This window comes from Magnolia sinica, chromosome 14 (genome assembly GCF_029962835.1).
Source record: "Magnolia sinica isolate HGM2019 chromosome 14, MsV1, whole genome shotgun sequence".
Taxonomy (NCBI): Eukaryota; Viridiplantae; Streptophyta; class Magnoliopsida; order Magnoliales; family Magnoliaceae; genus Magnolia; species Magnolia sinica.
In genome coordinates, this window is record NC_080586.1 from 27699100 (window position 1) to 27720386 (window position 21287).

General features: G+C 45.2%; 2 protein-coding genes across 2 annotated transcripts; both read right to left on the minus strand.

Moving 5' to 3' along the window:
• Nucleotides 1-6349: 6349 nt before the first annotated feature.
• Nucleotides 6350-9099, minus strand: LOC131224928 (uncharacterized). Its single transcript, XM_058220366.1, has 4 exons — nt 9082-9099; nt 7310-7531; nt 7153-7215; nt 6350-6487 (listed from the first exon to the last, which is right to left on the minus strand). Exons 1-4 carry the CDS (start codon nt 9097-9099, stop codon nt 6350-6352), a joined length of 441 nt encoding a protein of 146 aa, XP_058076349.1.
• A 3310-nt stretch (nt 9100-12409) lies between these two features.
• On the minus strand, nt 12410-19204 carry LOC131224874 (inactive beta-amylase 9-like). The gene is made up of 3 exons (XM_058220321.1): nt 18690-19204; nt 14849-15322; nt 12410-13696 (listed from the first exon to the last, which is right to left on the minus strand). Exons 1-3 carry the CDS (start codon nt 18933-18935, stop codon nt 12791-12793), a joined length of 1626 nt encoding a protein of 541 aa, XP_058076304.1. The 5' UTR covers nt 18936-19204; the 3' UTR covers nt 12410-12790.
• Nucleotides 19205-21287: the final 2083 nt, after the last annotated feature.

A 21287-nucleotide genomic window follows, 5' to 3' on the forward strand; every position in this document is an offset into this window, starting at 1 on the left:
CAAAGCATAGCCCGTCGTAAACATTATTGCATAAACCATGATGAGATCACACATTGTAATGGACCTTAGGCACATCCCATTGGGCATTCAATATATCAAATGGGCCGTATCACATGGGCCTTACATTCATCAAATGTGCCGCATTAATGGGCCTCACCAACGGGCCTTATGTACATTGCAATGGGCCATAGCCCATGGGCCTTAGAATGTATCAAATGGGCCTAATCTCATGGGTCTTATGTACATCAAATGGGCCACACCAATTGGGCCCCATATGTACATCAAATGGGCCTCAACCCATAGGCCCCAATACATCTTAATGGGCCTTAACCCATGGGCCCCTAACACATCAAATGGGCCTCGACCCATGGGCCTTACATACATATCAAAGTGGGCCTCAACCATGGGCCACAAGTAAACTGAGATGGCCTCCTACCACCAATATATTATATATAATATAATATATAATTTATATATATAATACATACAATATTATATATATATATATATATATATATATATAAATATATATATATATATATATATATATATATATATATATATATATATATATATATATATATATACACACATGTTACGGTCCATCCAGTCTACTGGTCTTGATCACTAAGAGTGGGCCCTGGATGGTGGGGATACAACACATATTCACAGTGGGCTTCACTGCAGTCCACCGTCCGCCCGGACGGTGGCAATAAAACACATAAATCACTGTGGGCTCCATGTGGGGCCCACCATAATGTTTGATATGCCATCCAACCCGTTGATAAGGTCACGTAGACCTAGATGAAGGGTAAAAACAAATTTCACCTTGATCCAAAACTTCTGTGGACCCAAACAGGGGTTTCAATGGCAGAGGTTCAGTCCCACTGTTTCCTGCAGTGTGGGCCACTTGATCTGTGGATGGCGTTGGAATTTGGAGGGGGCCCACTGCTGGGAATGGCCCACCTCATGAACGGGTTGGATGACAAATAACATCAAGGTGAGGCCCACGGCTAGAGCCGTGGGTTGCTGACCGCCAGCCCGTCCACCCAGCGTACGTGCGCAGGCAGCGCCTGCTGTCAGAAGGCGGCAGTAGCAGCTGCTGCTTCTTATTTTTTTTTAAAATACGTTTTCTTGTGGTTTTTCGCAGGTGGGGCCCACGTCTGAGAATCCTCTCCGTCCAATGGCCCTTCATGGCTCAAGATAAGCAAAACAAGCCCAACATTGGGCCTGTTTCGGTGTATAGAAACAACAAGGGATAATTCAATGGTAAACCTGTTGTTTGCCATGCCATGGCCCGCTTGAAAGTCTGATTGGTCCCATCTTTCGGCTCAATGCCTAAAACGAGCTTGGGAATGGATGGACGGCGTGGATTTAATACATACATCAAGGTGGGGCCTACATGCGTGGGCCACCCAAAGGCTTGGACCAAGCTAATATTTGTGTTTTCCAACAAACGTCCAGCGTCCAGGGACGCTGGACGGTCTGGCCATGCAAAGTGGTCCTGCTCAGGTGGGCCACCAATGATGGATGGTGTGGGTACTACACACATGAAGTGGGTCCCACTTATAGATGGCTTAGACAAAATACATACTTCATGGTGGGGTCCATTCAAGTGGGCCACACAATCATATCAAGATCTTAAAAAAAAGAAATGAAAAAGAGAGGGAGAGAGAGAGATAGAGAGTGGGACACGCGTGATGGAGGGACCCCGGCACTATGGGCCCTCCCTTCAATGATCTACAACATAAATCAAGTGGGCCATTACATGTGGGCCCATGAAATCGAAATCCAACGGTGGAGATCCCTTCTCCACTAAAATAGACGGTCTAGATGACCCTAGGTATGCAAGAAAAATAAACATCATGATGGGGTCCATGGAGAATGGCCCCATCATGGAATGATCATGATGATCCAAGTGGGCCATCGGCCACATCTTAGGGTCCAAAGTGAGATCCAAACCATTGATCAGTTGGCCTCACTTGGCCCATCTTAAAAACATTAAAAACTACCCTATCAAAGCACCCACCGCTTGATCTTCTTGTTCCCTTGGCTTCCTTAGCTCCTTGTGCTTCTCTTTGATGGAGGAAGATGAGAAATGGATGGCTAGGATGGGAGATCTAGGGATGGAAATGGGCCACACTTGAAGCTCTCTTGGAGAGGAAGAGCTTGGACGGATGGTGCTCTTGGGTTGCTTGGGAATGAGTTTGAAAATGAATGAGAGAGAGAGAGAGAGAGACTTGAAAAGGGAGAGGGATGGGTGATGTGTTGATGATGGGTGATGAATGGGAGAGAGAGGGATGGGTGTGTAAGGCTTCTTTTGACTTTAGTGGCAAAAGTTGTAAGAAAAGCATGGGTTTGTAAGATCTTTTTGACTTTTGGGGCTTGCTTGGGAATGGGTGAAAGGTGATGTGTACTTGACATGATGGGATGGATTGATTGATTGATTGAGGTGACATCTCATAGAGATTCTCTCAGGTTTTGCAACGCGCGGCATTTTCCTCGCATTGAACGCTGGCCCACATCTCCCGATCAGGGTATCGCATCAGTGCGCGAGTCGCGGCGACGGCGCGGTCGCTATGGTAAAGGTCTTCGGTTGAGTTGATTCGGATTGACGGCATGAGAATCAAGGTCGCTCGCAAATACCGGTTAAGGGTCGAAGGTTGTCAAAATTCGACCAGGAAGACTGCGGAAGTCTACGAAACAATACAGTCTAGGATATGGGGCTTACAGCTCTCCCCTCCTAATAAAAATTTCATCCTCGAAATTTACATAATTATCGCAACTAAGCCGAACTCAAGAAGGAGAAGAAACATAACATCACTATATAAAATCAGAGATAACATACAAAATACAATACATGATCAATCATAAAAAAGATGGGGATAACGCTCTCGAATCTCGGCCTCGCGCTCCCAAGAAGCCTCCTCAACAGAATGGTGACCCCACTGAACCTTCACCAATGGAATGACCTTGGTCCGGAGGACCTGCTCCTTCCGATCAAGGATTCGGACTGGCTGCTCGATGTAAGAAGCGTCCTCACGAACCTCTAACGGCTGCCAATCGATAACAGGAACGATGTTTGACCCACACTTCCTCAACATGGAGACATGAAAAACATTGTGGACGCCAGACAACTGAGATGACAAGGCAAGCCGATAGGCTACGGTGCCAACGCATCGAGTGATCTCAAAAGGTCCTATGAATCTCGGGGCAAGTTTGCCCTTCGCTCCAAATCGAACTACGCCCTTTATGGGCGAGGCCTTGAGATACACATGGTCCCCTACATCAAACTCCAAGGGACGACGCCGACGATCAGCAAAACTCTTCTGTCGGCTCTAAGCTGTGCACATCCTCTGCCTGATGATATCAATAGCCTCTGACGTCTCATGCACAAGCTCGGGACCTAGGAGACGACGCTTCCAACCTCGGTCCAACAACTCGGTGATCTGCATGGTCTGCCATATAGTGCCTCAAAAGGAGGCATGCCGATGGTCGCCTGATAGCTGTTATTATATGCGAACTCAGCCAATCGCAGATGCTCATCCCAACTACCCCCGAAATCAATCGCGCAGGCTCGAAGCATATCCTCAAGGATCTAGTTGACCCTCTCGGTCTAACCATCGGTCTGCGGATGGTACGCGGTGCTGAGCTGCAAATCAGTCCCCATCGCTCTCTGGAAGCTCCCCCAAAATTGAGACTGAACCTCGGGTCTCGGTTAGAAACGATCAAGACTGGAATGCCATGCAGTCTCACAATATCCTCGATGAATAATCTCGCAAGCCGGTCCCAAGGCCAAGTCGCCCGTATCGCAATAAAATGTGCCGACTTCGTCAGACGATCCACAACAACTCAGATGGCATCAAGACCGCGCTGAGTCCTCGACAAACCCATAATGAAATCTGTAGATATGTGCTCCCACTTCCACATCTGGACGCTCAACGGCTGCAATAGACCAAGAGGTCTCTGATGATCGGCCTTGACACGCTGGCACGTGTCACACTCGGCCACAAAGCTGGCCATCTGGAGCTTTATCCCCACCCATAAATATTGTCGCCTCATATTGCGGTACATCTTAGTCGAGCCAGGATGGATAGAAAACCGCGATCGATGTGCCTCGGTCATAAGATCTCTACGTAACTTAGGAATATCCGGGACACATAATCGGCCTTTGAAGTGAAGTCCACCGTCAGAACCAATCTACCAATCTGCTTGACTCTCAGATGCTGCCTCTGCTCGGTAATCCTGTAACGACGCGTCTGCCTGCTGAGCCTCGATCACCCCTGCGACAAGAGAGGGTTGAATCGACAGGCTCGATAACTGCACAATAGAAGACTGCAAGCCAAACTCAAAGTCGTACTCTGCTATATCCTCGAGCATCCTCCACTCCTGAATCATCATATGTGCCACCAGGCCTCGTGGTTGATGGCTGAGGGCATCCACCACCACGTTCGCCTTACCCGGGTGGTACTGAAGATCGAAATCATAGTCCTTCAGGAGCTCCATCCAGCGCCTCTGCCTCATGCTCAACTCAGACTGCGAGAAGAGGTACTTCAAGCTCTTGTGGTCAGAAAAGAGCTCGAACCTAACCCGATAAAGATAGTGTCTCCACACTTTCAGTGCGAAGACAACTGCAGCCAACTCTAAATCATGCGTGGGGTAGTTCAGCTCATGGACCTTGAGCTGGCGAGACGCGAAGACCTCAAAATGACCTAGTTCATCAACAAGACAGCACCCAAACCAATGTGCGAGGCATCAGTAAATACAATAAATCCATCACTCCCAGAGGCAAGAGTGAGGACAGGAGCGGACGTCAGACGGTCCTTCAACTCCATAAATGCCCGCTCGCAGACGTCGCTCCAAATAAACTCTGCGCCCTTCCGAGTCAACCTGGTCAACGGGGCTGCAATACGAGAGAAGCCCTCAATAAAACGCCGGTAGTAGCCCGCCAAACCAAGGAAACCGGGAATCTCGGACGTAGTGGTGGGCTGGCCCCACTGACGCACTGCCTTAACCTTCGAGGGGTCCATTGCGACACCCTCCCTCGTCACCATGTGACTGAGGAACTTCACCTCCTCTTGCCAAAACTCGCACTTCTCCAGCTTCGCATACAACTGGTGTGCGCGGAGGGTCTGCAATGTAACCTCCAAATGCTGCTGGTGCTCCTCATGGGTCCTCGAATAGATCAGAATGTCGTCGATGAAGACTACAACAAACTGATCGAGATACGGACGGAAGACCTCGTTCATCAACTGCATGAACACTGCCGGCGCATTGGTCAGTCCGAAGGACATGACCTGAAACTCGAAATGACCATAACGCGTCCTGAATGCTATCTTCGGAATGTCCTCCTCTCATACCCGAATCTTATGATAACTGGAACGCAAGTCAATCTTTGAAAAGAACTGTGCACCCTGCACTTGATCAAACAAATCATCAAACCTCAGGAACGGGTACTTGTTCTTGATCGTGACCTTGTTGAGCTCGCGGTAATCTACGCAGAGCCTCAACGAGCCATCCTTCTTCTTCACGAAGAGTACCGGCGCTCCCCACGGTGAACTGCTTTGACGGATAAAGCCCAACTCGCGCAACTCGTCCAATTGCTTCTGCAGTTCCCGCAACTCCAATGGTGCCATATGATATAGGGCCTTTGAAATAAGCGCAGTACCGGCACAAGATTAATCTGAAACTTGGTGAGTCGACGAGGCAGTAATCCCGGAATCTCCTGAAACACATCGGGAAAATTACAAACCACAAGCAACTGGTCGATGTTCACCGCTATGGGCTCCTCTATGGCACATGACATCAAACATGACAATGGCTCTCCTCTGGGCTCAGCAATGAATTGGAACTACGGCAAGCCAGGTATACAAAACGTGACTGTCCTCGCGGAGCAATCCAATATGATGTGGTACTCAGCAAACCAATCCATACCCAGGATGACATCAAACTCGGACATCGACAAAGCAAACAGATTGGCAGGTAAAAAGATATCCCCAACCAGAACGGGGCAAGACGAGCAAAATCTGCCCAACGCTGCAGTCTTTCCCAAGGGAGTTGATACTGTCAACCCCTCACAAGCAGACTCCAATGGCAAACCAGTCGATCGGCAAAAACTCTCGGCCACAAAAGAATGAGATGCACCAGAATCAAACAACACACCTGCAATGCATGCAGATACTGAAAGTATACCCTCAACGACTCCTCTAGATGACTGAGGATCATGCTGGGCCGCATAGAATCTAGCCTAAGCCGGCCGGGGAGGTGCCTGTCCCCTCTGAGCGTGCTACTGCTGCTGCTGTCGCTGAGGTGGTTGAAACTACTGCCTCTGCTGCTGCGGCTTCGGAGGCTAGTGCTGATGCTGCTGTTGAGGTGGCCTCGGTGGTAGGGGCTGTTGTCGCTGCTGCTGTGGGGGTCTCTGCTGCTGCTGCGGTGGTGGGGGCGGCTGTGAACCTCTCTGCTGCTGCTGCTGGGGGCCAGGATACTCCTACATAAGGTGTCCTGCCACACCGCACCTAAAACAAGTGCCGATGAACTATCTCGGAGGTGGTGCTGGAGGTGCTGCTGGCGCTCGGAAGGCTAGGCGACTTGTGTGCCTGTGCTGTGGTCGACCCTGTTGGGTATCACTGGAAGGAGCCTGCCTCTTCCGGTCTCTCCTCTGACCGCGATCAGACTGAGAACCGTCCCACTCAGCCTAAAAAATCTGGGCCTTCTTTACCACTCCCTCGAAAGTCGGGAGCTCATGCCCAATAATACGGCCTCGAAGACCGTAACGCAAGCCGCCCTCAAATCGGCGGGCTCTCCGCTCCTCATCATCTACTAAGTATAGTGCAAATCTGGACAGTGCTACAAAATGAGTAGCATACTGAGCCACTATCATATCGCCCTGCACCAAAGCCTCAAACTCTAACGCTCGCTGTCGTAGGATGTGATCGGGAAAATACTGTCGGTTAAACCGATCTACAAAATCCTCCTAAGTCCATACAAAATCTGCACCTGCTGCTCGAGAGACTGGCGCCCACCAGTGCTCAGCCTCACTATGGAGAAGAAATAGAGCTAATCGGACTCGCCGCTCAGTCGTGCATCCCATCGCCTCAAATATCTTCTCTACATCGGCGCGCCATCTCTCAGCTACCGCCGGGTCTGGCTCACCTTGGAAATGCGGGGGATCGAGTCGTCGAAACTCACGAAGGAGGGCACTCGCGGGCTCCTACTCTGCCTGGGCAGGTGAAACGACAGGGTGTCTGCTCTGCCCCTGAAGTACACCCGTCACAGCCTACAACATCTGCTGTAACTGGGAAGCACTCACGGATACGGTCGGATCCGTACCGGTCTCTAGTGGAGGAGCAGCATCCTCAGGATGGGCGGTAGGAACCTCTGATGGTGGAGTGGGGATTGTAGGTGGTAGGGCGGGAGCCTTTGGTGATAGAGCAGGGATCGTAGGTGGCAGTGCTGGAACCGCAGGTGGTGAAGCCGGAGTCTCAGGTGGTAATGCGGGAGTCGATCGGGTCACTCTCTTGCGCGGCAGATCCTACAGAAAAGAGCGAAGGCGCCTATCAACTTTGAAAACTCTTGAAGGCACACTCGTTAAGGGTCGGTAATAAGAAATTGTTTAGGCTATCCAAACTTAGGACTTAATCATTCATAGTAGACATGTAATGTTGTTCTTGGTTATTCCCGAGTTATGCTCTTATACCAACTTCTGTCACGCCCCAAACTTGGAAACCGGGCTCACAAAATTCCCGATCGCCGAATCCGGTGCCGACAGCCTCCGTAGAACCCCATTCTCGGCTCCCACTGCCCATTCGCCAGGTTCCGATCCTGGGATGCTACGAGGAGGATTTTTTAATATCAGTTTGATTCGTAATAAGCATAACCAAAGGCATAACCCACAAAAACAACCAAAAACTCCATCACATTTCCACTATGATAAAAAACTTTACAAGTATAATGAGCATAAAGGGAAATACAATGAAGATGAACAAAAACTCCAAAATGATCTGCCACACGCCCAAGCCTCAATGCTGCTGCGATCCAACGTCACCTGCACGCAACGGTCGTGCATAAGCTTATAGAAAGCTTAGAGGGTGGTGAAAGTGTATGCTCAAGGTGGTAATGCAGTTATGCAGTATCAGAGTAATGCGGAACATGCTGATGAATGCCAAGAATACCATTAGCCATACCAAGGCCATGCAGTGCAAAGAATGATGTCGGCCATACCAAGGCCATGCAATGCGAAATGCAACTCAAGCATACAAATCCTCATCTAAGTCCACATATTGATACAGCTCAAAATCTGAAATATCATCGGGGTCTAGTACACTCCAAGCCAGATTGTCGCCCCATCGCGCACAATAATATGAGTGAAAAAGACCTCACTATCCGCCTGCCAATATCGGGCTCGGCTCGTCAATAGCGGACCCATTCCTCGAGCTGGTCAGACTCAGCTTAGCATTGCCCCCTACTCTTGGGTGGATAAGGCTGCACCCCCTTCCAACTGACCACGACACAGTGGAAAGCGCAACCGTCTGGTAATCGGCACTCGGCGCTTATGCACCCACTCGGTCTAGACGTTGGAGCAACCTCTTGGTACCATAAGGGTTTAGGGACTTTCACCAAGGGATATCTATAGCACCCCATGTGGAACAATATTTTCGGTTTCCAATCCTGCCAACCGCAACACGTCAGTGGAGGCTACGGCCCTGATGTCGCTAGGGATATAGTAACCATATCACACGATGCGAATGCATAAATCATACTATCCAGTCATACAGCAATCCTTCACGTATCATGCGCTCATGTAGGGTAACACCGCTTATCCGGGAGCCCATAGACAATCTGCCCGAGGGCATATGCTATGATCAGTCACTCCTCATATCAAGCATACATATGATGCGTATGATCATGAATCATGAAACTATATTAAGCAGGTCATATGGTAATAGATGCAGTTCATAACGAAGATGGGCTTAGACAGCCTACACATTACATGTACGGGCCTATAACGAGCCATAGGGTGAGTCATAATGTGGACATTTAACCAACACTACACTTACAATGTGGACGTCAAACCATCATTACTCCCAAAGCATAGCCCATCGTAAACATTATTGCATAAACCATGATAGGATCACACATTGTAATGGACCTTAGGTACATCCCATTGGGCATTCAATATATCAAATGGGCCGTATCACAAGGGCCTTACATTCATCAAATGGGCCACATTAATGGGCCTCACCAACGGGCCTTATGTACATTGCAATGGGCCATAGCCCATGGGCCTTAGAATGCATCAAATGGGCCTAATCTCATGGGTCTTATGTACATCAGATGGACCACACCAATTGGGCCCCATATGTACATCAAATGGGCCTCAACCCATAGGCCCCAATACATCTTAATGGGCCTTAACCCATGGGCCCCTAACACATCAAATGGGCCTCGACCCATGGGCCTTACATACATATCAAAGTGGGCCTCAACCATGGGCCACAAGTAAACTGAGATGGCCTCCTACCACCAGTATATTATATATAAAATAATATATAATTTATATATATAATACATACAATTATATATATATATATATATATATATATATATATATATATATATAAATATAAATATATATACACACATGTACACACCCACACACGCACGCACAAGAACACACCCACCGTCCCTGGACGGTGGGGACACATAAATCACTGTGGGCTCCATGTGGAGTCCACCATAATGTTTGATATGCCATCCAACCCATTGATAAGGTCACGTAGACCTAGATGAAGGGTAAAAACAAATTTCACCTTGATCCAAAACTTCTGTGGACCCAAACAGGGGTTTCAATGGCAGAGGTTCAGTCCCACTGTTTCCTGCAGTGTGGGCCACCTGATCTGTGGATGGCGTTGGAATTTGGAGGGGGCCCACTGCTGGGAATGGCCCACCTCATGAACGGGTTGGATGACAAATAACATCAAGGTGGGGCCCACGGCTAGAGCCGTGGGTTGCTGACCGCCAGCTCGTCCGCCCAGCGTACGTGCGCAGGCAGCGCCTGCTGTCAGAAGGCGGCAGCAGCAGCTGCTGCTTCTTATTTTTTTTTAAATGCATTTTCTTGTGGTTTTTCACAGGTGGGGCCCACGTCTGAGAATCCTCTTCGTCCAATGGCCCTCCATGGCTCAAGACAAGCAAAACAAGCCCAATATTTGACCTGTTTCGGTGTATAGAAACAACAGGGGGTAATTCAATGGTAAGCCCACTGTTTGCCATGCCATGGCCCGCTTGAAAGTCTGATTGGTCCCATCTTTCGGCTCAACGCCTAAAACGAGCTTGGGAAAGGAATGGACGGCGTGGATTTAATACATACATCAAGGTGGGGCCTACATGAGTGGGCCACCCAAAGGCTTGGAACCAAGCTAATATTTGTGTTTTCCAACAAACGTCCAGCGTCCATGGACGCTGGACGGTCTGGCCATGCAAAGTGGGCCTGCTCAGGTGGGCCACCAATGATGGATGGTGTGGGTACTACACACATGAAGTGGGTCCCACTTATAGACGGCTTAGACAAAATACATACTTCATGGTGGGGTCCATTCAAGTGGGCCACACAATCATATCAAGATCTTAAAAAAATGAAATGAAAAAGAGAGGGAGAGAGAGAGATAGAGAGTGGGACACGCGTGATGGAGGGACCCCGGCACTATGGGCCCTCTATTCAATGATCTACAACATAAATCAAGTGGGCCATTACATGTGGGCCCATGAAATCGAAATCCAACGGTGGAGATCCCTTCTCCACTAAAATAGACGGTCTAGATGACCCTAGGTATGCAAGGAAAATAAACATCATGATGGGGTCTATGGAGAATGGCCCTATAATGGAATGATCATGATAATCTAAGTGGGCCATCGGCCACATCTTAGGGTCCAAAGTGAGATCCAAACCATTGATCGGTTGGCCTCACTTGGCCCATCTTAAAAATATTAAAAACTACCCTATCAAAGCACCCACCGCTTGATCTTCTTGCTCCCTTGGCTTCCATAGCTCCTTGTGCTTCTCTTTGATGGAGGAAGATGAGAAATGGATGACTAGGATGAGAGATCTAGGGATGAAAATGGGCTACACTTGAAGCTCTCTTGGAGAGGAAGAGCTTGGACGGATGGTGCTCTTGGGTTGCTTGGGAATGAGTTTGAAAATGAATGAGAGAGAGAGACTTGAAAAGGGAGAGGGATGGGTGATGTGTTGATGATGGGTGATGGATGGGAGAGAGATGGATGGGTGTGTAAGGCTTCTTTTGACTTTAGTGGCAAAAGTTGTAAGAAAAGCATGGGTTTGTAAGATCTTTTTGACTTTTAGGGCTTGCTTGGGAATGGGTGAAAGGTGATGTGTACTTGACATGATGGGATGGATTGATTGATTGATTGAGGTGACATCTCGTAGAGATTCTCTCTGGTTTTGCAATGCGCGGCGTTTTTCTCGCACCGAACGCTGGCCCACATCTCCCGACCAGGGTATCGCCTCGGTGCGCGAGTCACGGCATTGGAACCGCGGCGACGGCGCAGTCGCTATGGTAAAAGTCTTGGGTTGAGTCGACTCGGGTTGACGGCATGAGAATCAAGGTCGCGCGCAAATACCAGTTAAGGGTGGAAGGTTGTCGAAATTCAACCGGGAAGACCGCGGAAGTCTAAGGAACGATATGGTCTAGGATACGGGGCTTACAAGGTATCCCGCACAACACTCGAGCACTAATAGCAGCAGGGCGTAGGAGTGGTGATCCCTCCACCTTGAAACCAGAGTTATATGAAGCATTTTTTTTTCTTACCTGATCTAGAGTTACCAATGATGAAGCCTGGCATCAATTGCTCCGCCACCCATTGACGTAAGTTATTGATTTTCTTATAGAAAATAAGATGATCTCTGGTACTAGTTTTAATAAGGTTAAGATACTTTGTACTAGTTGTCCAATGGCCAAATCATGTAAGCTTTCATTTTTACCTTCTAGAATTTTTTATGAGGAACCATTTGTTAAATTTTATTGTGATTTATAAAGACCAACTCTTGTTCCTTTATCTATGGGTGAATGCACAAGATTTATCTGATTTTTATTTTATTTTATTTTATTTTATTTTATTTTTTCCCACTACACCACAGGTTTGAATTTCTACAATGCTTCTAGAATTTTTTGTGAGGAACCATTAGTTAAATTTTATTGCGATTTATAAAGACCAGCTCTTGTTCTTTTATCTATGGTGAATGCACAAGATTTATCTGATTTTTTTATTTTTATTTTTTATTATTATTATTTTTCCACTATACCACATGTTTGAATTTCTACAATGCTTTAAAAATTTTCATAACTTCATATATATATACATACCCAATTGGATACAAAGATGGAGGTATTTCAGACAGATAGAGGGGGCGAGTTTATTAACAAGGATGTCTTATGTATTTTTCTAAATATGGAACAGTCATCAAATTTCATGTACAAGCACACTATAACAAAATAAGTTGGTAGAAGAGAAGCTTAACATCTACAATATTAGTATCACACTCACGGACGAAAACGGTTTTGGGTTGAAGCTTTTGGATTGGCCATAAGCTTATCATATAAAATATTAGTATCGGCTTCATCATATCATGATGATGATAATGCCCAGTCCCTAAGCATACGCAAGTAGCTGCAAATCATAGCATGATTTAGTCCCATGTCCTAAAGCTAGTAAACGTCTGTGTTTGTCTAACTTCCCTAGTACTGCATTTGTTGGCAGAATCGGCGGACTGAGTTCCCTACACTGCCTGTGTCTGTAAATCATTCACTAGTTCCGAACCTGTCGTTATGGAAGAGACCGTAGCCTCCTCATTGAGGTCCGGCAAGTCATCCGAATGCAATTCAACCTGGTGGAGGCTCCTGACAAATTCCACAAACAGAGGAAAGTGCTCTGGGGAGAAGAAATACGCACCCATTCTTTGGTAGGTGAATGAATCCACCATCACATTCTCGGATGACGATGATAAAATCCGCTCCTTGATCTTGTTGAATCCAGCTGGAATGCTGGATTTGGATGAATTCTCTCCGGCGACCCGCACCCCATGCATTTTACATGTTGCCATGATCTGTGAGAATAAAGAATCTGGGCTTGATCTTAGCCCCTCGGGCTGGTGTTCGTCAGAGAAGTCCATTGATGGTAAAATCATTTTACACCCATTCCTCGCAAACATCTCCGCAACAGCATTATAACCATCTCTGTGCGCTGTGTTGTAGAACCCGGCCATCAGCTCCGATGGGTGCGATCGCATTCTGTACCATGAGTGTATTACTGGGACCTTGCCAGATACAGTTATGTTGGAATCAGCAAACACCGAGGAGGCAAGCGAGAGGAGGCGGTTTCCATGGGATAGGAGCTGGTTAGAGTACCAGGAGAGGAAGAATTCACCATACGGAGTGTCCCATGAGCCTCCGGATTCTCTGATGAAGTTGTTGGACTCTGGTGACTCGTTGTATTGAGGAGCGTCGTGGGGACCAGAGAGGCCCCAGTTGCAGTGGCCGATTGACGCTGCATGTTGCTTGAGGTGGTCGAGCAGGTGTTTGTCATAGCATTGGAATTCACCGATGCCCATACTTTGATGGCCCTTTGCTTGCTGAAATGAAGGGTACCGGAGCTCGCCATCGGGACCCAGGCCCATTGTGATCTCCTGAAGAATCACAATAACAGGACATTGTAAAAAGTCCAATTATAAACAATATATACCAGCAGAACCACTTGTCATTGAGAAGGGAAAGCTGTGTTTTTAGTCACAAGCAAGCATTCTTATCATGTATGTTTTATAGCAAAACGATCCTAATGTTGGGGTACCATACTGAAACTTCGCTAGGGATGAATTTGGATGGTTGAAAGAAACAATGCCACGTGATCCATTGTCCTAGAAAGTTCCAAAGAGAAGCTGTTATAACCATCACATCATGGTTAGAGATCATTGGACTTATAAATAGCCAAGTTTTGCTATAGTTGTCCGATGACAGGATCATCTTCTGGTAGATTGGCCAACATTTGATCACAGTCCAATCATGGAATGATCAACAATGGGATTCACCCGTGGTGGATATTGCTGTGTTTGATGCTGATCATTGAAAATCCAAGTAGCATGAACCATCATAGAGGAAGTTCCACGGGTGAGCCTCATCAACCATCGGTCCAGATTCTTTGCTGACAGGAATGGGGGGCCACACCTTAATGCCACAACCTCCTAAAACATCAATGTAGGCCGCTTCTGAATTCCCATCAGTATTCCATCTTGAGCAATGCTCACATGATTCATCCATTGTCTCATTTGTTTCACAGGCAGCTACAAAAGCAGCTATTCTTAGCTGTTGATCCATCAAGGTGTATCGTTCATCACCATTACCACTGCTATGCTGTGCTCCCATCACGGGAGTACCATGATGCGTGTGCACATCCAAAACATGTCTATTGTATACACAGTGCATAGCATTGCCGAGTCATTGATCCACCGATCAGGGCTGTTGATTTGTTGGATTGCCATGTGGATAGCCATAGTCCAAAAAATAAAAAAAATGGACGGACAAAGCTATGCAATCACAACCACCCTAGTAGCCCACAGGCCCTGTACATGGTGACTCACCAGTCTAACAATATTGATCATCGTTCATGTCTGCAAGAGGATGCAAGTATACTCGCTTTGTATTTAACATTCCTCTTTCCCACAACGACCAAAACAGCCTAATTCTCCCAAACGACGAAAATACCTTTTAAGTGTAGGGGAAAGAACTAACAAGAAAAAACCAAAAAAAAAAAAAAAAAACCTAAGGGGAGCTTGTATGCTTACAGTAATGGTGGAGCCCATAAAAGCCGAGAAGGAAGACTTAAAGCTCTCACAGAACTCCTCAAAAACTCGCAACGGCGTCTTTCCATCGAGCACTGGAAGATCATCCACTCCCAATGACAAACACTCCCTGAAACGCCTTCCGGATCGATCTGTAAAGAAGATATCAGGCTGGGCCTCACCGACCTGAGATACCCATTGCGGTAGTGGAACCGCAGGACCTTTGGACGACGCATGGAAGCAGATGGACACAGAAAGCTTGAGGCCCGCATCTCTGACCATTTCCGCGAGCGCAAGATAGTTCGACCACTCGTATTTTCCTGGGGTGTCTTTCTCCACAATGCCCCACCAGATTGGGAGATCCACGCCGTCCACACCAAGGAGCTTCAATGCCTTGAGTCCTGCTGCAATGGCTCTCGTGTGTTGTAAGTTATGACAATCTAGAGGGAGCCCAACAAATAAACGAACGTGATTGTCCTGCACCCCATCACAAGTAGATTGATTTCCACAGTTATTATCTCAATGATACCTAATCTGTCTTAGAAACTCAAAATTTATGATCCAAGTGCCGACTCCTGCATGGGACCCAACTGGACCCACGAATGATCAACAAAAAAAGTCTGATAGGATGCAATCCACTTTAGATTTGACATGATCTACAAAATAACCATGATCAGATAATCAAAGCCATAAAAATAAAAGTCACACAAAAAGGATTAAAGAGGGTCTTAATATCCATTTAAGCCACCTATCAGATGTTCTTTCGTAATTTTCGGTGGACCCCAACAGCCAACTCATGCAGCAGCGAGTTAAGATACACTGGTTTGCAGCTCTTGTTAATGTTGAGAATTATTTAAATGAGATCCTACATGCAAATACAGGACGAAATGACAAGCATGTATGATATCCAACCCGTCCAAAATGCTGGCTCCTCCATGAAGATCACCTAATCTAAAAATCAGATTGATCCACTCACCAGTTAAACCACCCTTGTACTTTGGACCAGATTGGTGGTTGTATTTTATTTTTTATTTTCTATTGCCTGGCCCACCTGGTAAGTGGATAAGTTTTATTTTTGTGCTCGGAGATTTTCACGGTGGGTCTGACCTTTTGGACGGATTGGATCTCATCCAGACTAGACACGTGGACATTTATGTCTAGTTGTTACAGTAACAAAGGTGGCCCGTTTTGGCCCAGGCACTTTACGAATTGGATGGACGGTGTTGATAAACCCATACATCATGGTGGACCCCGCAAAGCTCCAGCCTGTTCCAAGCTCGGCACAGGCGGGGTAGTACCTAATACAGTCCTGAACGAGCCAAAGCGGATTTCCTGCCAAAAGCTTTCATAGGAAGCGGATGCTAGGTGGGGCCCACCTAATGTTTGTGAGAAATACATTCCATCTGTTTCTTCCGATCATTTTAGGACAAGAGACCAAAATTAAGGTGGATAGACTCAAGCCGGCCATATGAGAGGAAACAGTAGGGATTCAGTTACCACCGTTGAAACTGTGAAGATTGTCCATTTATAGGCCACAAAAGTAAAGTTCTAGATGAAGCTGATAATTGCTTTCAACCTCATCCAGGCTAATATGAACTTATCAACATATTGGATGACAAATAAACAATATGGAAACATTAAGGTGTGCCCTACAAAGTTTTTAATGGTTGGATGTTCAATAACCATTGTTTCCTAAGGTATTGCACACCAGATTATTGGATCTGGTTCATTTTTTTGAATAATGCCCTAACATAATCTGTATAAAAACAGCTGGACGGGTGGATACAAAATACATGGTTAACGATTAGATAGACCTGATTTTTGGAATATCCTATCATAATAGTAAGGCTCACTTGATGTGCAGGTTGGATGGAATACACACAACAACAACGTGGGACCCCACAGTTATAAGCAGGTGAATCCGTAGATGGAAAGCATCCAAGCATCCGAGGTAATCTTCCATTGTCATGCGCAACAAATAGTAATCAACATGATCATCTGGTGGGTCACATACAAAATAGATGATTTGAATCACACAGCTGGAGAATATAGATCGTTGCTTGCGCAAGAAACATGTCGATCCATTAATGAGGTGCCCACCTAATGACTGACCAACTGATTTATGGTTGAGAACATTTAGAGGGTCAGACCCATCTGATGCACAGTTTGGATATTGCACCAGTCTCGCACGCTAAGCCCGTGCTGGCTTGTCGTGGCGTCCCGTCCACACTCACCTGGGCTAGGCGAACCTCTATTTTCATATAAACCACCATCTTGTTATGGTTGCAAACGGAAAATCACGTCATAAGCAAATCCAAGGGATTTTACTTTATTTTTTTTATATCACGAAAGGGGAATCGGATTGCATACTGAGTTACTTAGTACGCTCTTATCATACCGAGTAAACTCAGTTGGGCCCACCGCAAATGCATGTGGTTTATCCGCACCGTCCATTCGTTTTTCCAGATTATTTTATGGGTTCAACCCAAAATTGATACATATACAAAGCTCACGTGGACCATACCACTGGAAAAAGTGGAAATATTGATTTCAACCGTTGAAAACTTTCTAAGGCCCCCAGTAATGTTTATTTGTCATCCAACCTGTTGATAAGATAAGAAAGACATGGATGAAGGGAAAACACAAATATCAGCTTGATCTAAAACTTCTGTTGTCCCCAAGAAATTTTCAACGGTAGATGTTCAATTCACACTGTTTCTGGTGGTGTGTTCCATTTGAGGTTTACATATACTCCATTTTTTAGATAGAGCCATAAAATTATGTGTTAAAAGAGATGGACGGAGTGGATATAATGTATGAATGACACTGGGGCCCACGGAGTTTACTCAGTACACTTACCGTACTGAGTTACTCAGTACCCAATCCGCTTCCCACGAAAGGAAGCGGATTGCGTCCCGCCCCTGCCTCTACGAAATCGGTACACGCAGGGGCTCTGTGGGTCCCACCGTGATGTATGGATTTTATCGACGCCCTTCATCAATTTTTCCATATCGTTTTAGGGTATGACCTAAAAAAAAGAGTAGCAGCAGTGAAAAAGTGAAAACAGTATAAAAAAGAGAAAACAAAAAATAGCGCTGTGGCAAAAATATTCGGATTAGACTACGGCTCCAGTCCAACACCATGTTCAAAGCTGTGGTGTCTCATCGATTTTAACAACTTTTTCTTATTGAATTCGGACCGCTCCCAACCTGATTGTTTAGCTATCTTCTATACAAAATTGGCCATACAATTTGGACGGTGTAGATTGACGTGGATGTATACCACGTATATTGTCGTGCGGCACCACGAGTTAAAAGGTGTTGATAAACTGTCACCATGGATTTCAGCAATATTAATTTCTTTTCAAGATACGGAGAAAACCGACGCAGCGCTGTACAAAAAGCCAACTTAGATAGTAATTTATCATTGCAAACACCGCTGGATTCGTTCGGAGAAACCTCCAGTTTCCTATCACAGCCGTTCATTGGGTGTTCCAACCGTAGATGGTCATCATACCAGAAAATTAAACTGAGCAGACGAACCTAATCGTTGATTACAGTAGCATCCTAATGAACGGTTAGATCACCCAATCGGTTGGCAATTTTTCTGGTAGTGCTCATCCACGGTAATCCCACCACGAGATTGAGCGCCACCACATACACGGGTGGTCCTGCGGGATACAGTTATTTCCCCCCCAAAAAATTACGAAATAACCCGATAAGCTCAGCAAACTAATCCGAAATCACAGCTCCGATGTGAATTTGAGTAGATAGCAAAATATCAGCAATTTTCATAATAATAATAATAAATCGGTACTAAGATTTACAAAACAAAGAAAACTTACCGAATTTTCTGCCGATCTTTTCTCCATGGCTTTGTCGCCAGCAACCGTTGCCGATCTACACATCTGAGATCGGATCGCCTTCAAAGCGACTCGAAACGAAGCCCTTCTACAGTTCCTCATCGGATCGAAACCGATCCGACTCGATCTAAAGGGGATCTCCTTTGAACTACAGAAACCGAGCTTCCGAAATGGATATTCTGTTTTCCCGACGCTCGTTTGGGAAGATCCGACCACTGAAACTTCCATCTCAAAAAATTCCAAATTTACCCAAAGCTTACAAAAAAGTAAAAAAGAAAAATGGAAGTCTCAAATATGAAATTTCACAAAAAATCAAGGGAAAGAAAGAGAGAAATACAGATGAGATGAGGTCAGAGTGAGCAGAGACGGAAGAGAAAAGAAAGGTTATAGGGGTTTGAAATTCGGAGATGAAATGAAATTAAGTGGAAATTAGAAGTTCAGAGATTTTCGAAAGGTAAGAGATAGAAGGATAGTATGTTGGGATTAAGGTACAAGGAGCGGAGAGAGACGAGCTTATATAGGGAATTGGGAAACGACGAACGCGCTTTCTGGACTTAGAGAGGAAATTAAAGTGCATAGCTGCCACGTGGCGTCGTGCTGGCGGATGCACTCCAGCCACATAAAAATCTACCTGTTTTATAATTTTGAAAACATTAGCACTGTACGCTCTTCCATTGCATGCTTCTTTTTATTTTTTTTCCTCTCCCTCTGGTGCTCGAAAACTTATGCTAGCAAAGTAGGCTTCGACCAAAAAATCCTTAGTTTTAAAGTAAAGCAGTCAAAAAAAAGTACAGGTAGTAGAATTTTAATGGGTTCGTCAATATTGATAGACGTCTACTTTAATAAGGAGGTTTTGTTTGATTTGAACTAAAAAACATGGTGGTACGTTTAAGGGGAAATTATGCAGTGAAATGGTAGCCCTGGGACTATTCAAGTAAATGTAGTCCGCCGCTTCAGAGCGCAGGGCTTCGAATGGATTGTTGTTTCTTCAACCATTTCTCACATGGAGAGTTAGTTGGTAGTTATTTTACATTATTATCATTTAGATTTACCTATTACACTTGGATGTAAACCATTGATAGTTTTATTATATTATTTAAGAATATTTTGAATGGCTGATATTTTTATTTTTAGGGTGGCAATCGGCTAGGCCCGTTAGCTCTAGCCCATCACTAGCTCCTTATATCCCCATGTTGGCCCTAATTGGGCGTTTGCCTGGGTCCAGAGCTAGCAGGAATACCCCATGTTAAGAGATGATTTTGATAATAGAATTTTGATGTTGGGTTTAAAAATCCTTTCAAACTACATATGTACATTAAATGGAGACTTCACAAGTATCTTTAAATTAATTGTTGGATAGTTTTGTACAATGTTTATCCACTTCATGATTGGCTCAGGCTAGTGAGCCTAATGAGGCCATTGATTATTGGTCCTGAACTTGGCCCATGGGCAAAGTTTAGGGGCCCCACCATGATGTATGTGTTTTATTAATGTTGTCCATCCATCTTGGATCATTTTTTGAGGCATGACCCCAAAAATAATGCACATCCAAATTTCAAGGAGACCACGCTATTAAGAAAGTAATATTAATTAAATGATTGTACAATTAAAAACTTCCCAAGGCCCACAGTAACGTTTATTTGTCATCAAAATTTTTGATTAGGTCATAGAAACTTGATGAAGAGAAAAGACAAATATCACTTTGATCCAAAACCATTTGTGGCCCAAGTAGTTTTTTATGATAGGTGGTCAATTTTAATGATAGGCCATCAATCACCATGGCTTCCTATGGTGTGGTCTACTAGAGATTTCAATTTACCTCGCTTTGGGCTCACGCCTTAAAACAAGCTGAAAAAATAAATGGGTTGTGTGGATAAAACATATGCATTATGATAGGCGGTCAATTTTAATGATAGGTAGTGAATCACTATGGCTTCCTATGGTGTGGTCTACTTGAGATTTCAATTTACCTCATTTTTGGACTCATGCCTTAAAATGAGCTGACAAAATAGATGGGCAGTGTGGATAAAACATATGCATCATGGTCGGGCCAACGAGGCATCATTCTAGCTATTTGCAGTGCTAATATCCAATCTACATTCACCATAGTTGGGCTGACCCATTGGCACCCATAATTTTAGTTTGGTATATTTCCACCATGCGCAGGCTTTCTAAGGCCTCTTTAAGATACGTCATTCAGTTACTTTTTTCACTTAAGTTTAGGGCATGTTTGGATACCACCAAATAAGTTACTTTTTTCACTTAATTTTAGTGCATGTTTTGATACCACCAAATAAGTTATTTTTAACTCATGCATAGTGTGGAGTTTGGAACCTTTACAAATATATTGGTTTTTTTTTTTTGGTAAGCTTTTAGATTATTTGGTAAAAGTCTAATTGGGCAGATTATTTGTTTAGAAAGTAGCAAAAAGCTCCAATTTTATAAGTTGGGGAGGGGTTACTTTTTTAAAAAGTGATTATTTGGCTTAAGTGGGTAGACATTTTAACTACATTTTGAACAAATTTGTCCTTCAAAATTTCATGTAATTCTCATCTTGCACTCTTCTCTTCTCTTTACAAT